Raw genomic sequence first — 14,232 nt, 5'->3', positions numbered from 1 at the left:
CTTGATCCAGTTTGCCATCTCTCTTCATCATATCTTGTCTTTTGCACTTTCATCTGTAATGTAGTGGGTTAAAAATAAGCATTTAAAAGGTAACCTGCATTACAAAGGGTTTGTAGACAATATTTTATATTTTTCTAGCACACTAAATGCGCTTGTGACCTGTTATTCTTTCCTCTTTCCCAGGTGCATAATGATGTAGTGCACTGTAAAACAATAATTTCTGTTGAATGCCAGTTGCAGCATTGAGACATATGCCAGGTATGTGCTTTGTAGGGGTCATTTGAAGTTACTTCTCGCTTCTTTCATGCACCATTAGCATCTTGCAACTTTTTGAGTTTCAAAATAGTATGTTCCATTGGCTGATTCTGATGCTGACTAAGATATGGCTCAGGTGAAGGCTGTATAACACATTGTTGGGAGAATACTCTGTTACGCTAATCTGTGCCATGCTTCAGGTCACACATGTGGACCATGAAGATTCATTGTACAAGCCTAAAACTGCACCTTTGCTCCGTTTACCTCATGCTCTAGGAATCCCTTGAGAAAAGGCCGAACACAGGCGCCCGCATCCGCAGACTCGGTGAGATGATTTCATGCGCCAAGGGTGATTATTTTGAAAAGCTGTTCCTTTAATCTGGTTTTACAGCTTATCTTGGTCAAAGGTGGGGCACTTATGGTTTATTATCTATCTATCTTTTCAACAAATTCTTAGGTTTTTCAAGATTTAATTATCATTCCAAAGAGAATTTTTCAACCTTATAATTTTAATTATGCATCATATTTTTATATAACAATCAGCAATATAATATTTTTTTTATATTATATAATGTTTTAATACAGTTTATTTATGTGTATACACTACTGTTCAAAAGTTTGGTGTCAGGAAGATTATCATTTTTGAAAGAAATTAATACTTTTATTCAGCAAGGATGCCTTCAGTTGTTAAACAATGACAGTAAATACATTTATAATGTTGCCAAAACAAAACAAAAATTCTAATAAATTGTTGTTTTGAACTTTCTATTCATCAAAGAATCCTGAAAATAAAATGTGTCATGTTTTCCACACAAATATTAAACATCACAACTAGTTTCAACATTGACAATAATAAGATAAATTTGGCATCACAGCAAGACATTTAATTTTAAAATATATTAAAAATAGAAAACAATTATTTTTAGTAATAATATTTCACAATATTAGTCTAAAACCACAGGGACTATTTTACAAATTGCATTATAAGCATAATAATTTAAGTGAAAAGTTATATTGAAAACTACATACATTTCAGATTTCAAAATCATGAACCTTTATTAAATTAAAAAAAGCTTACTTCCAAAAATTCTAGACTTTCACTTTCAATTTTGATATTTATTGTTTGCTATGAAATTCCCAGGTTCCCCATGCCTTGTGCGACACAGAAGCCGTTTGAGGAGGTTTTGGGACAGTGAAGGTTAGAGCTGAGTTCTAGGAAAGAGCCTCTCATTACGGGGCAGGAATAGCGGGGGGGACAGCGCTTAATTTAGTGCATTTCACGTAAGGCAAATCATAAGGTAGCGTGTCATTGTTTGCATGGCTGAATAGGTCAAGACTGTTTAGTCAGGTTTCGTGTTTATGGCTTCTCCCGTGCCGTGCGAGCGTTTTATCATTAACCACATCTGTGAGTGCAAGGCCATCAGTCCACCTGTTCGGCCAACCTGCTAAACATAGTTCAAACGGATTTTCCAAGTCAATAGCTGAGTTAAGTTTGTTAATGTATTTACTTGTGGCTTTGTCAGGATCTGAAGGCAGCTCATATTTCAGCTTCAGGATCATCATACAGTAGCTCATTTGTCAAACTGAAATAGATAACATCCTCATGACAGGGTGATGTCTATCGCTTTTGCGTTAAATACTTTGAATTCTCAGTGTGATCTGGATGGTTCAACAGAATGTCAATCTCGGCACAAACCAAAGTGTGCTTTGGATGAGTGTTTGATACTCTGCTTTGAGTTTCACTGAACTTGTTTGTTTGTTTGATTTTTGTTGCATTCTCGTTGGTTTGGAAACTTATCAGTGTTACTGTTTGCTTAAGTACAAAGGTGCAAGTGATGTTACAAAGTGATCTCAAATAGAAAATAAACCCTGTAACTACTTACAAATGTACAGAATGTGTTGCTAACGTTTTAATACTGGATCCCAGTTGAATATGAGAGAATGGAAACGCAATCATATGTGAGGAAGTTTTGTCTCGCTGTGGATCTCATTTCAAGAAAATATATTGTCACATATTGATGTCTTCCCTCGATACAATGAATTTAGACTTCAAAACTGCATGGTTTGTAGAGTTGCAGGAAAGTAGAACATATAAAATGTTTGGATGATTTTAATTTATTTGTTATTATTGTTATTATTTTTAATTGTGTGTGTATATATATCTCTCAGTATCTTCACATGTCAGGCTTTACAGGGTTAAATGAGTGTCACTTATATAAATTAATATAAATTCAGTGAATAAATATATGATATGAATGAATGAAATACAGTATGGTTTGAGGGAAGTACTGGTCAGAGCATTAACTCTGTTGCCTGTCATACTGTATGTAACACATTTATCAGATTTAGTAGGGTGACTTACTGTACCAACATTTCATCAATCGATTTTAAACAAAATGTTCTCAATTCAAAACCTGAATTAATAACCGGTAAATCCACATGGCGACAAGGTGCTTGTAAAAAAGTGCAGTGCATCTTAATGTGTCTGAAGTGTCTCACACTTCTGTGAGGTGACAGGAAATTACAGTAACAGCAAAAAAAACACCTCCCTATGTATTTAGAAATGTATCAGTTTCTTTTGTGAAATTTCTTTATCTTAGCTAAGTACTTGCTTAACAAGCTTGCAGTGAAAGCACGACACTGAGCAGGTTAAGTTACCATCAAGGCAGCCAGATACATCAAAAGCTGATTTACTGAAAGACATTCTAGAATAAAATAATCAGCAAATCAAATTGCAGTGGCAAAAATGACCTTTTGCTTCTTCAAATCATCCTATTGAGAACCACGGATGACACTAGAGACTGTAGCAGCTGTAGAATGAGATTTGAAGGTTTTCAGTGATGCTTTGCATGTAATATTTTGTGGGACAGAATCTTTGATGATAGCAGTTCTTCGGGTCACTGCCTGTTTTCCATTGTTGGTCGTCATATGGTCTTGTAGCCTGTAGACATCCTGCTACACGGGGTTCAGAGGGTTCACTGGATGGTTTCATGCCCTGAGTGAGCTCTAGATCTCTATTGTTGAATGTCCTGCAGTGTTCTCTTGAGTCTGCGCACTAACTATAAAGTAGACAGTCTGTACTGAACATATTCATCCAGAGAGCTCTATAGTCTGAAGGAGCTAGTGAAGCATGCAAGACCTTTTGAAAGAAGAGAACTTGAGCTTAGACCGACCTCAGCTCATGAGTGCGAGGAGAAACTGAATTGATTTATTTACTTTTGTATATGTGTATGACACGCTTGTGCTATCAGCATCTTTGTATTGCAGATGTTGAATGGTACAACATGACCACTTGGATCATCTTAGCTTGTATGGTAGTTTAAAAAGACCTTTATAAAATAAGTCTTTGGTCATTGAAATAATTATTGGCCTTTGCATCATATAGTGTCTACACATTTGTCTTCTGCAATCTTATTGGATGCAGGACTGGAAAAGTGGGCATCAACATCCTTAACACAGTCTCCATAGAAACCAGCCCAGTACTAATTTATTTTCTTCTAAATAGAAAAAGAGGAAGAATTGACAGGAGTATTGTTTCTGCTATAATATAAAGATTGATTTGAACTGCATCACTTGTTACCTGACGTAGGACCAAGATGTCAGACCAGAGAGGTCTTTTTTCTTTTCTTAAAAAAATAAATTAAAAAAGTTAAAATGAGCCACAACAGAAACAATAACGCACCAGGATTTATTATTTATAGCATTCATAAGACTATGATCAATCATTATGAATGTCATTATTTTTTTTAACCTTCCTATCTCACATTAGAAGAATGACTAGGTTGGCTTTTCTGTGTTGTGAAATGTCTTCCTAAATCAACATATAACAAATAAATAAAACATCAGTCATTCTCGAGACAACATTAAACGATTTGGTTCGATACACGATACTGATCTCATGATACAATACTCTCATGATACTTTGAACATTGACAAAATGGAGTCAAAATGTTTTATTGTTAATTTTAATATGTATGACAAACCGTCAAAAATCTAGTGTTCATTGAAATGCTACATTTGGATTTAGATTGGCAGGGACTTGTTTGGGTTTTTACTTGGTCTTTCTTAAAATTGTGAGACAGACACAGTTAAACATCAGTCATTCTCACTAAACTACAATATATGCATGTAGACAAGGTCAAGACAATCTGCTGAAGTTCAGACTGAGCATCAGAATGAGAAAGAAAGGTGATTTTAGTGAACGTGGCATGGTTGTTGGTGCCAGACGGGCTGTCAGAGTATTTCAGAAACTGCTGATCTGGGATTTTCACACACAACCATCTCTATGGTTTACAGAGAATGATCAGAAAAAGAGGAACTATCCTTGTTGAATCCAGAGGTCAGAGGAGAATGGCCAGACCTGTTCGAGCTCAACAGTAACTCAAATAACCACTCGTTACATCCAAGGTCTGCAGAAGAGCATCTGTTGCAAACCTTGAAGCAGATGGGCAACAGCAGCAGAAGAACACACCGGGTGCCACTCCTGAAACTGGACAATAGAAGATTGGAAATGATTGTCTCAATTTCTGCTGCAACATTCAGTTGTTAGGGTCAGAATTTGGCATACACAATATGAAAGCATGGATCCATCCTGCCTTGTGTCAACGGTTCAGGCTGTTGGTGGTGTACGGATGTGGAGTATATTTTCTTGGCACACTTTGGGCCTGTTAGTACCAATTGAGAATCGTTTAAACGCCTACCTGAGTATTTTTGCTGACCATGTCTATCCCTTTATGACCACAGTGTCCCCATCTTCTGATGGATACTTCCAACAGGATAATACACCATGTCACAAAGCTCAAATCATCTCAAACTGGTTTCTTGAACATGACAATAAGTTCACTATAATCAAACGGCCTCTTCAGTTTCAAGATCTGCAGTTTTGGGGTGTGGTGGAACGGGAGATTCACATCATGGATGTGCAGATGACAAATCTGTAGCAACTTCATAATATTATCATCAATATGGATTGTTTTCAGTACCTTGTTGAATCTATACCATGAAGAATTAAGGCACAAGGGTATTAGCTAGTTGTACATAATAAAGTGGCAGGTGAGTGTACTGTATATCGTTGTTTAGTTGTTCTTCAGAGAGTAATAAAATCAAAATCTGTTTACAACATGTGGGTTTTGGTGTAACTGTGATCTTGCGTCTTGCACATAAGGGTTGTGTTATGCTACAGTTACAGTGAGTTAAAATATCACTCAGTGCTGGTGGTGATGTATCTCGACCTCTGAAGTGACCCACAAACCACAGCTCAAGGCACTCCAAGTGCATGACTAGCACACTTTTGCTTGTCACACTGAGCTTTTTTGTCTCTCTAACAAAATTGTTAAAAACGATCAATATAACATTAAATAAGAACGTTACAGTTTCATTTATTATATTAACAATTTTCTTAATTATAATAATATTTGTATATTTTATAATGCAACACGATATTTCTGGAAAGTAATGACTTTCTGATTTCTTATTTTCAGATATCTTGTGATTTATATAAATATAAATATGGTTATAGATTACCAATGTCATACAAATAAACTCCACCAGTCTTGGTTGTCAAGATGGATGGATGGATTAATTATTTGATCTGTAATCAGAGAGTTGTCAACATTCAACAAGATAAATGGGAAATACATTCTAGTTCCTGTAAATAATCTCTTTTCATGGGACAGATGTTTTCTAATTTGGGACAATATTTTTGTTTATTAAATTCAGGATGTAGCTATAAGTGATCATTCCCATAAGCACTTAAACCAGCCAGGAATGTCCCACTTGAGATCTGGCATTGACCCATCCGCTCCTGACAGTTTGGGTTGACTAGAATAAATAAAGCAGTACAAAGTTATGAGTTCCTTTTGCGGTGTCATTATTACTGATTTATTCTGTTACACAGTTTATCATATGTTTGGGCTGTAGCCTGTTTATTCTACGTTTTTTTTTTTTACTACTAATCCAACAAACAGTTTTCTTTGTTGGGTAGGGTTAGGGGATAGAAAATACAGTTTGTACAGTATACAAATCATTGTCTATGGAATGTCCCAATAAAACATTTAAATTGCGTGTGTGTCTGTGTACTTGTACAACTATCTTTGTGAGGACTGGTTTGGGTTTTAGACCATCGGAGTGAGGACAAAGAGAGTAGTGAGGACATTTTGGCCGGTCGTCACTTTCTGAGAACCCTTTAAATGCCTGCTTGAGGGTCAAGACTTTGTTTTAGGTTAATTAATTATAATCAGGTTATAATTAGGGTTTGGGTTAGGCACTTAGCTGTGATGGGTAGGGTTAGGGTATGGAGCTTGAGATTGCATTGTGTCAATGAATGTCCTCTCAAAAATATATGTACAAAAATGTGTGTGCGTGTGGATTCATTCGCACCTGCCGGACACTGGCTCTTTCTCCGCTGGCCCAGTTTTTGGGACTGATGTCTGCTTCTGCAAGAGTGACTTGAGTTGAATAAGAAAGACTGTCAAGGGCACAAAGAGAGTGTTATTCTCTTGAAAAACGTATAGATACACAGATAAATAAATGGGTTGAGCATATCTGTGTTTGTCGCATTCATAAAGGTGTTTGTGTAAGAAAAATATCCAAATATAAAACTTTATAAAGTAAAATAACTAGCTTCCGGCCAAAGAACATACGTATTTCACTAAAGTCTAAAGCGCAACTTATGCGAGTAATGCGACATACTGCTGATATTTACGCTACGCCATGACACACTACGCTACTTCCGATGTCACAACTTGTGTAAGTTGCACTTTTGTTGCAAATAGACAGCGTATAGCCGTTTGGCCGGAAGCTAGAACTTTACTTTATAACGTGTTAAATATGGATATTTTTCTTACATAAACGCATCAGTTCGCTCCAGAAGGCCTTTATTAACCCCCCGGAGCCGTGTGGAGCACTTTTATGGACTTCAAAACAGAAACAGTAATTCACTGCCATTATAAAGCTTGGAAGAGCCAGGACATTGGTTAATATAACTCGTAAAAAGAATGTGATATACACCTAGGGTGACTTGAGGGTGAGTAAATCATGGGCTAATTACATTTTTTGGGTGAACTATCCCTTTAAGGGAGAGAAACAAGAGTGAAAAATGTTACCTTTTCTTTGGGATTGACCTTCAATTATTTTTAATCTGTTGAAATATTTGCATATTGCACTATATAGCATTTCAGGAAAAAAAAGAAAAAAAAAACTAAATATTTTTTCTTAGATTTTTATAACAAAAAATCAATTACAAATGGAAACATTTTTATCACATATTTTCGTGTTGTTCCATATTGTAGGTGCAGCTCAGAGCGGCGTAAGGAGAAGTCTCGTGATGCTGCGCGCTGCAGGCGGAGTAAGGAGACGGAGGTGTTCTACGAAGTTGCCCACCAGCTTCCCCTCCCACACAGCATCAGCTCACACCTGGATAAAGCATCCATCATGAGACTGGCCATCAGCTTCCTGCGGACACGCAAACTCCTCACCTCAGGTACATGTCCAAATGCACATGTGTGACTGGGCTGAATAAACATACTGTACTGTATTTAATCAAAATATGTAATCATAATAATATGCTGCCTTTGGGCATCACAACATTGATTTGACATCGACAGAAACTATTGAATTTAGTTTTAATGCACTTTATTTTAAGACCGGTTTTTAATCTGTCATTCATCAGTCATCTTTTGTTTCAGCAATAATTTTAATAATTCCTATGTTTCCGTTCAATTTTGCATAAAACATTTGCGAATAAAGTAGTGTTTCCATCCCATGTGTTCAAACGTCACTCCCTGGAAAATTGGCACAACTGATCTTTAATAAAAATGGAGGTTGCTGCTACAGTACATCATAAAAGACTTGCATCTCAGAGCGCGCAGATGAAACACAATACACGCTGTCATGTTATCTTGCGTTCAGATGCTGGTATTTGAGAATGCAATTGTGGGATTCGGGAGATCCCAAATGCTTCTGGGAGGCCATTATGTTAAATCATTCTGATGACAGACTTTGGCTCAGGCATTTCAGAATGATCAAACCAACATTTGAGATTCTTTGCATCCAGTTACATCCACTGTTGAGGCAAAGTCATGTGAAGTTTTTGTTGCACATATTCTGTAATGTGTTTCCATCGTAGTTTATGCACGTCCTCTTATCGGATGAATTATTTGTATTTTTGTCCAATTGGGCGCTTATGATTTTTATGCGCATTTTTAGAATTGATTCGCATCTTGCCGTTTCCATCAAGCGTGTTTTTTTTAAAATGTGATATCCTGAAATACGCATAAAAATAGGTGGATGGAAATGCAGAACCTGATTTTACCAAGTGCAACGTTCCTGGATCAACATTCCATCAACCAATCAGATTGAGGGATACATTTACAGTTTGTCAAGTTTAGACTTACAACCAGAGTTAGGTGCTTCTACATCATTTCCCTCTGATTTTAGGGATGACTTATGGGGTTTAGGGGTAGAGTGGGATATGGTTAGGATTACATTTTGGGACAGGAATGTTTTTCCAGGATCAACAAAATATGTTGACCCAGGAGCGCGTCTAACTCAGCAAAATCAGGACGTGCGATGGAAACCGCTACTGACTGGTGCATATTACTACAGTTATATGATAAATAATGGTTATCAAATGGGTGACTCCACGTCAAAGTAGGAGTCGCTTTGCAAATACACACTCGGATGATAATCAAATGCTAAACCTTTAGTTTGATCTTTTATCTAGGTTCACTTATGAGGAAATGTCAGACTGCATTACAGTAACTGTTGTATTATACAAATGAGGAGGTGCTTTATATAAGGATATAATTGTGTTAGTGAATATTGGACCTGCTGTAACTCTGTCTGGGTTAATTATCTTTAGCTGTAGGTGCTAATCTTATAAATCAAAGATTGCATGAATGAAACAATTTAATGAAAACCTACGGAGTATAATTAATAATGGGTACGGTAAGCTTCAAGAGTGTGTGATTTTAAAGTGATAGTTCACCCAAAAATGTAAATTCTGTTATCATTTACTTCCCTCATGTCGTTCCCAACAAGTATGGGTTTCTTTCCTTCTTTCTTCCATGAAAAGCAAAATGAGAAGTTCAACATAATTTTGACAATGCTCCTTTTGTCCTGGATTCTAATTCAGACTGCCAGACTCCTAAAAAGGGTATAAAATAACTATAACCGTATCATAAAAATCTATACAAGTTGTGCGCTATGTTTGCCAAGTCTTCTGAAAGCTTTGTGTAAGAAACAGACTAAAATTGAATTCTGAATTTATTTTCTGAAAATATTTCAGTCCACCATAGCATTCAAATTTCATGAAAACATTCTGCAAAATATCTCATTTTGAGTCACTCAGAAGGAAATAAAATCATGAGGGGGATAAAATGATGACCGAATATAATTTTGGGCTGAACTACGTTTTATAAAACCATTTATATGACCGAACCTGTGCAAAATTCCCTTTAGAAAGGGTCTAGAGTGCGCGGACAGTGCGCACATATTTACACTAAGTTAATTTTTTTTTTTATAAATCCTGATTTGTGTATGGAAAATTGCGTACGCACATTTCAATGCCTTTTTTTTTTTTTTTGTGCGTTCTCAACATTTATACATCAGGCCCCAGGTCTTTTGAAAGTTTCTTTGTCTAAAGCAGGTATGGCGAGAGGATGTGAGCGTGTTCGTATTGTTTGTGTGTCTTGATTTATAAAATTAGAATCTCCGGAAGCTGGACAAAGGAACTCCTGCATTCGACATTCCGTTCTGTATTTGCAACAGACACTAAAAGCACAGGGATCACAATTAATACGCAGTTAGATTGCAGAATCGGCTCGGTTCCTTCAGTTTGGACTGTTGGACTTGATGTGACTTGACAGTCAAATGTTCAGGTTCATGCTACATGCAGAAATGGAAAGAGAGAAGGAGGGGAGGGAGGGGAAGAAGACATTGAAAAGCAGCCCTGTCAGTAAGAGATGGTACATCAGATAGTGTTATCAGCAGGTCTGCGAGCTCTGTGCTGGAAGCCTGATTGGTGCTTTCTTTAAGGCTGGCGCTCTCCGTCGCAGGCCAGCCAAAACACAGGCCAACCCTGGCGCCGCACATCCATCCATCCCCTCCTCCTCTCGCCATCACCCTACCCGTGCTGAGGGTGCATGGGAAACACCTTTTTTTTACATAAGATCCACACACCCACTGCACTGATGCTTAGAACTGATTCGGTCATTCACTTGATATTATCTCTTTTCGCCCATGGGCGGCTCTAAAAATGTGTTCTAAAATAATGGTTGACGAGATATAATCTCATTGAAATCAATGACTCCCCATCTCTCTACTACCGTGGTTATGATTCTTTACAGTCTCAAATAGGCATAGTGTTACAACAAAACATGATCATTTTATATCATTTTGGATTTTATGTTGTTTTAGGCTGAAAACTATGTCGGGGTGATTGTTGTTGCATTTATCAGTAAGAGGCTTTAAGATGCCATTTCTTCTAGTTAATTCTGTTCAAAACTTAAAGGTCTGTAGATTTGTGTGAAAACAAATTTCTACAAGGTTTTGTTTTTTGTGTCATGTTTTTGTGTCGTTTGTTTTATTTTTGTGTTTGTTTTATTTTTGTGTTTGTTGTTTTGTCGTTTGTTTTGTTTCTGTGTCGTTTTGTTTTGTTTGTGTCGTTTGGTGTTTTTTTTGTCGTTTTTTTTTGTGTGTCTTTTTGCTTTGTTTTTGCTTTGTTTTGTTTTTGTGTCGTTTGGTGTTTTGTTTAGGTTTTGTGTCATTTGATGTTTTGTTTTTGTATCGTTTGGAGTTTTGTTAAGGTTTTTGTGTCTTTTGATGTTGGGCTTTGTGTCGTGTCGTTTAGTTTTTTCGCTCCATATTATGTAAAGCAAAACATCTTGTAATCTTGGTGGACTAAAGAGTTCCCAGATGTTCTGCATGATCTTAGATATCAATAGTCAATATTTCTACAGCTCAGATCATCATTTGCCCTTGTAGATGCATGCGTTTCAGCAACCAATGCATTCAGATTAGTTGACTTCTCTTCCAGATGATCAATTTCTGCAACCCCAATTTTGGGTTCAGTTTTGTTTCATCTCAGAATGAAAGCCTCAAGACAAGAACCCCTTCAAAGACGTAACTCTAATTCTCCCGGGGCCACGTTCTCTAGGCTCGGCTCAAATCCAGCCCTGGGCTCTCAATGGGCCTTGAGAAAGTTTCTTATCTGGAGGAAGCACACTGGAGCAATCTCAGGCTTCCGACCCCCCAGTGTGGAGCCGCTCTGTTCTCCGTGTCCTTGTCCACTCCACCTCCCGCCTGAAGCTCTGCCAGATCTACTGCAGTACTGGCAAACCAAAGTCTGGCACCCCGTCCACATATTAGTGGTGGTATTACCAACCGGTCAGGAATTTAAGTTTTTCCAAATGATCATTTGACTATCACTATTACTATTTACCTTTTTTTTATTTTTTTATTAAATGTAAACAAGCAATCATATATTATAATTTAATTATATATACAGTGGGGTCTACTAGTTAATGCAATGCGGTTCTTATTTGACATCACTCAACAAAATAAGAGTTGTTTTTTTTTTGTATGTTTTCAATGTGGTCTCAGTCTATATATATATATATATATATATATATATATATATATATATATATATATATATATATATATATATATATATATATATATATATATATATAAAATGTTTCATAAAAATACATTTAATACGCTTAGAGTATGTACTAATAAGTAAGAAGATCACTAAATTCAAGGCTTTTGGTCATACCTAGGATATCCAGAACCACCAAAGGAGGGAGAGCATTTTCACATTTGGCTCCAAAACTCTGGAATAGTCTTCCTGATACTGTTCGTTGCTCAGACTCGCTCTCCCAGTTTAAAACTAGATTAAAGTCGCATCTCTTCAGCCAGGCATTCATATAATCCTACAGTTCAAACTACAATCCGGCCTCTATCCAATGCCAGAGGAGAACTGGCCCCCGACTGAGCCTGGGTTCTCCCAAGGTTTTTTTTTTCTCCATTAAGGCACCTGATGGAGTTTTAGGACACCATTAGGTCACTTGATGGAGTTTTTCGGTTCCTTGCCACTGTTGCCTTTGGCTTGCTCAGTTGGGGATATTTTGGGGATATTTAATTTAATTTTATCAATCAATAAATTCCTCTTGAAACAAACTTTGTTGTATTATTTTAATTTAATACTGTGAAGCTGCTTTGATGCAATCTGTATTGTGAAAAGCGCTATACAAATAAACTTGACTTGACTTGACTTGACTAATACAGGGCAATGCAAATATACATTATACTGCAAAGGTTATGTGTTTTTCCAAAAGTGCGTGTGATCTCCGGATAAGCATAACCACAAATATTGTCTTTGATTGCATAACCCCTTCTCATATGTTTCTCACAGATGTGGGTTTTCCACATACAGGGTAACAGCTGGAGTTTTTCTCTTTAAATTGAAATGAACAGATTTGGTGCCATCATACAGCAAGGCATGTGGGTGTCTGTGTGTCCGTATATGTGGGTATTTGTAGTGTGTGTGTGTGTGTGTGTGTGTGTGTGTGTACACTACAGGTTTATAGTACATTGTGGGGACCAGCTAGCGGTCCCCATGGGAACAAAAGCTTATAAATCATACAGAATAAGAGAAGAGAGAGAAAAGTTTTTTTGAAAATGTAAAAATGCTGAAAGTTTTGTGTGATTGGTAGGTTTAGGGGTCGGGTTAGTGTAAGGGGATAGAATATGCAATTTGGACAGTATAAAAACCATTACGTCTATGGAGAGTCCTTACAAAGATAGCGAACCAGACTTGTGTGTGTGTGTGTGTGTGGAGCTGAGGGCAGTGACAGAAGGGAGGTCAGTGTTGTTGGGAGGGTTCAGAGTAGCAGGATGAAGTTGCTGTTGTTTATTTTGGACGTCGGTCAGCCAGGGATTTAAAAGCCAGAGCAAGACTAGCGATTGTGCACACACTCACATGCGCACATGCATTCTGAAACACTTGTGTTTGTGCCGTGTTGCAGGCTGCGTTCCTGCCACAGAGACGACAGATGTAGACAGACTGATGGACAGTTGGTATCTGAAGTCACTGGGCGGCTTCATTACTGTGGTAACATCAGACGGAGACATGATCTTCTTATCAGAGAACATCAACAAATTCATGGGTCTCACACAGGTGAGTATCAGAGGCCCAGCAATGCATGCAGTGAAAGGAATCACTATGCAGACAGATAGTCACCTTTAGTCACTTTATTATTAGCTGTTTGTCTGTTGAGCATTCATTTCCACTGGGTTCAATTAATCTTAGGCAGACGAGATGCCATTATTAACCACAGCACAAGCCCGTTTCCTTCCAGCACTGTATTGGAGGAAGGATGTGTCACTTTTTCGGACCCCTACAGAAGCTCTGGGATTTATCTTCTGGCTGCCAATTGCTTCCTTACACATGGCTGCTGTTTTGTAGAACTGTGGCCTGTTATCTATTTGTTATCAGATAAATGACCATTATAAAAAAGATCAAAGATCCATAATGTTTGTGAATCTTACAAAACTTGTCAAGAACATGTACAGGTCATATTTCACCACAAAATATAAATAACTATATGTAAAACTAGCAATTCTTGGTACTGTAAAATACAAAGTGGTATATTATGTAAAAATAGTGTACATTGTGTCCGTATTTGTTTTAGAGTTTTAATTTATTCTTAAATATGTTATTGTATTACAGTATGTTTTTACTGTTATAATATAAAACATTTACTGTACTATAGTAATAGGAACTATATTAGAATCAACCTTGAAAATAATGGGAATTACAAGAAGTGCTAAGATATTTTGAGGCAAAAGGACATTAAAATAATCTAAATAATGAATCACAGAGTCTAAAGTAAGCTTAATTTTCTTTATGCAGAATATAATTCATGTTGTATACACTGCTGATCAGAGGTTTGGGGTTTTTAATATGTTTTA

The 14,232-nt window shown here is 37.0% G+C and overlaps 1 protein-coding gene and 3 long non-coding RNA genes across 4 annotated transcripts in view; 2 read left to right on the top strand and 2 right to left on the bottom strand.

Moving 5' to 3' along the window:
- The window catches only part of LOC309487047, a 188,968-nt gene that overhangs the window by 100,952 nt on the left and 73,784 nt on the right, over positions 1 to 14,232 (bottom strand). The window lies entirely within an intron of this gene.
- The window catches only part of epas1b (endothelial PAS domain protein 1b), a 47,390-nt gene that overhangs the window by 11,917 nt on the left and 21,241 nt on the right, over positions 1 to 14,232 (top strand). The window contains exons 2-3 of the mRNA XM_082154456.1: positions 7,545 to 7,735; positions 13,287 to 13,438. Of these exons, the coding sequence (XP_082010582.1) occupies positions 7,545 to 7,735; positions 13,287 to 13,438 (343 nt within the window). The remainder of the gene's footprint in view (positions 1 to 7,544; positions 7,736 to 13,286; positions 13,439 to 14,232) is intronic.
- On the bottom strand, positions 1,371 to 7,283 carry LOC309487036. Its single transcript, XR_014201721.1, has 2 exons — positions 4,271 to 7,283; positions 1,371 to 3,876 (listed from the first exon to the last, which is right to left on the bottom strand). It is a non-coding gene; the product is annotated as an uncharacterized lncRNA (long non-coding RNA).
- LOC309487060 lies at positions 7,915 to 11,822 on the top strand. Its single transcript, XR_014201746.1, has 2 exons — positions 7,915 to 10,937; positions 11,010 to 11,822. It is a non-coding gene; the product is annotated as an uncharacterized lncRNA (long non-coding RNA).

This window comes from Leuciscus leuciscus, assembly GCF_965113295.1.
Source record: "Leuciscus leuciscus genome assembly, chromosome: 22".
NCBI lineage: Eukaryota > Metazoa > Chordata > Actinopteri > Cypriniformes > Leuciscidae > Leuciscus > Leuciscus leuciscus.
The sequence above is the reverse complement of the archived record's forward strand: the minus strand, read 5'-3'. Positions and strand labels throughout refer to the sequence as shown.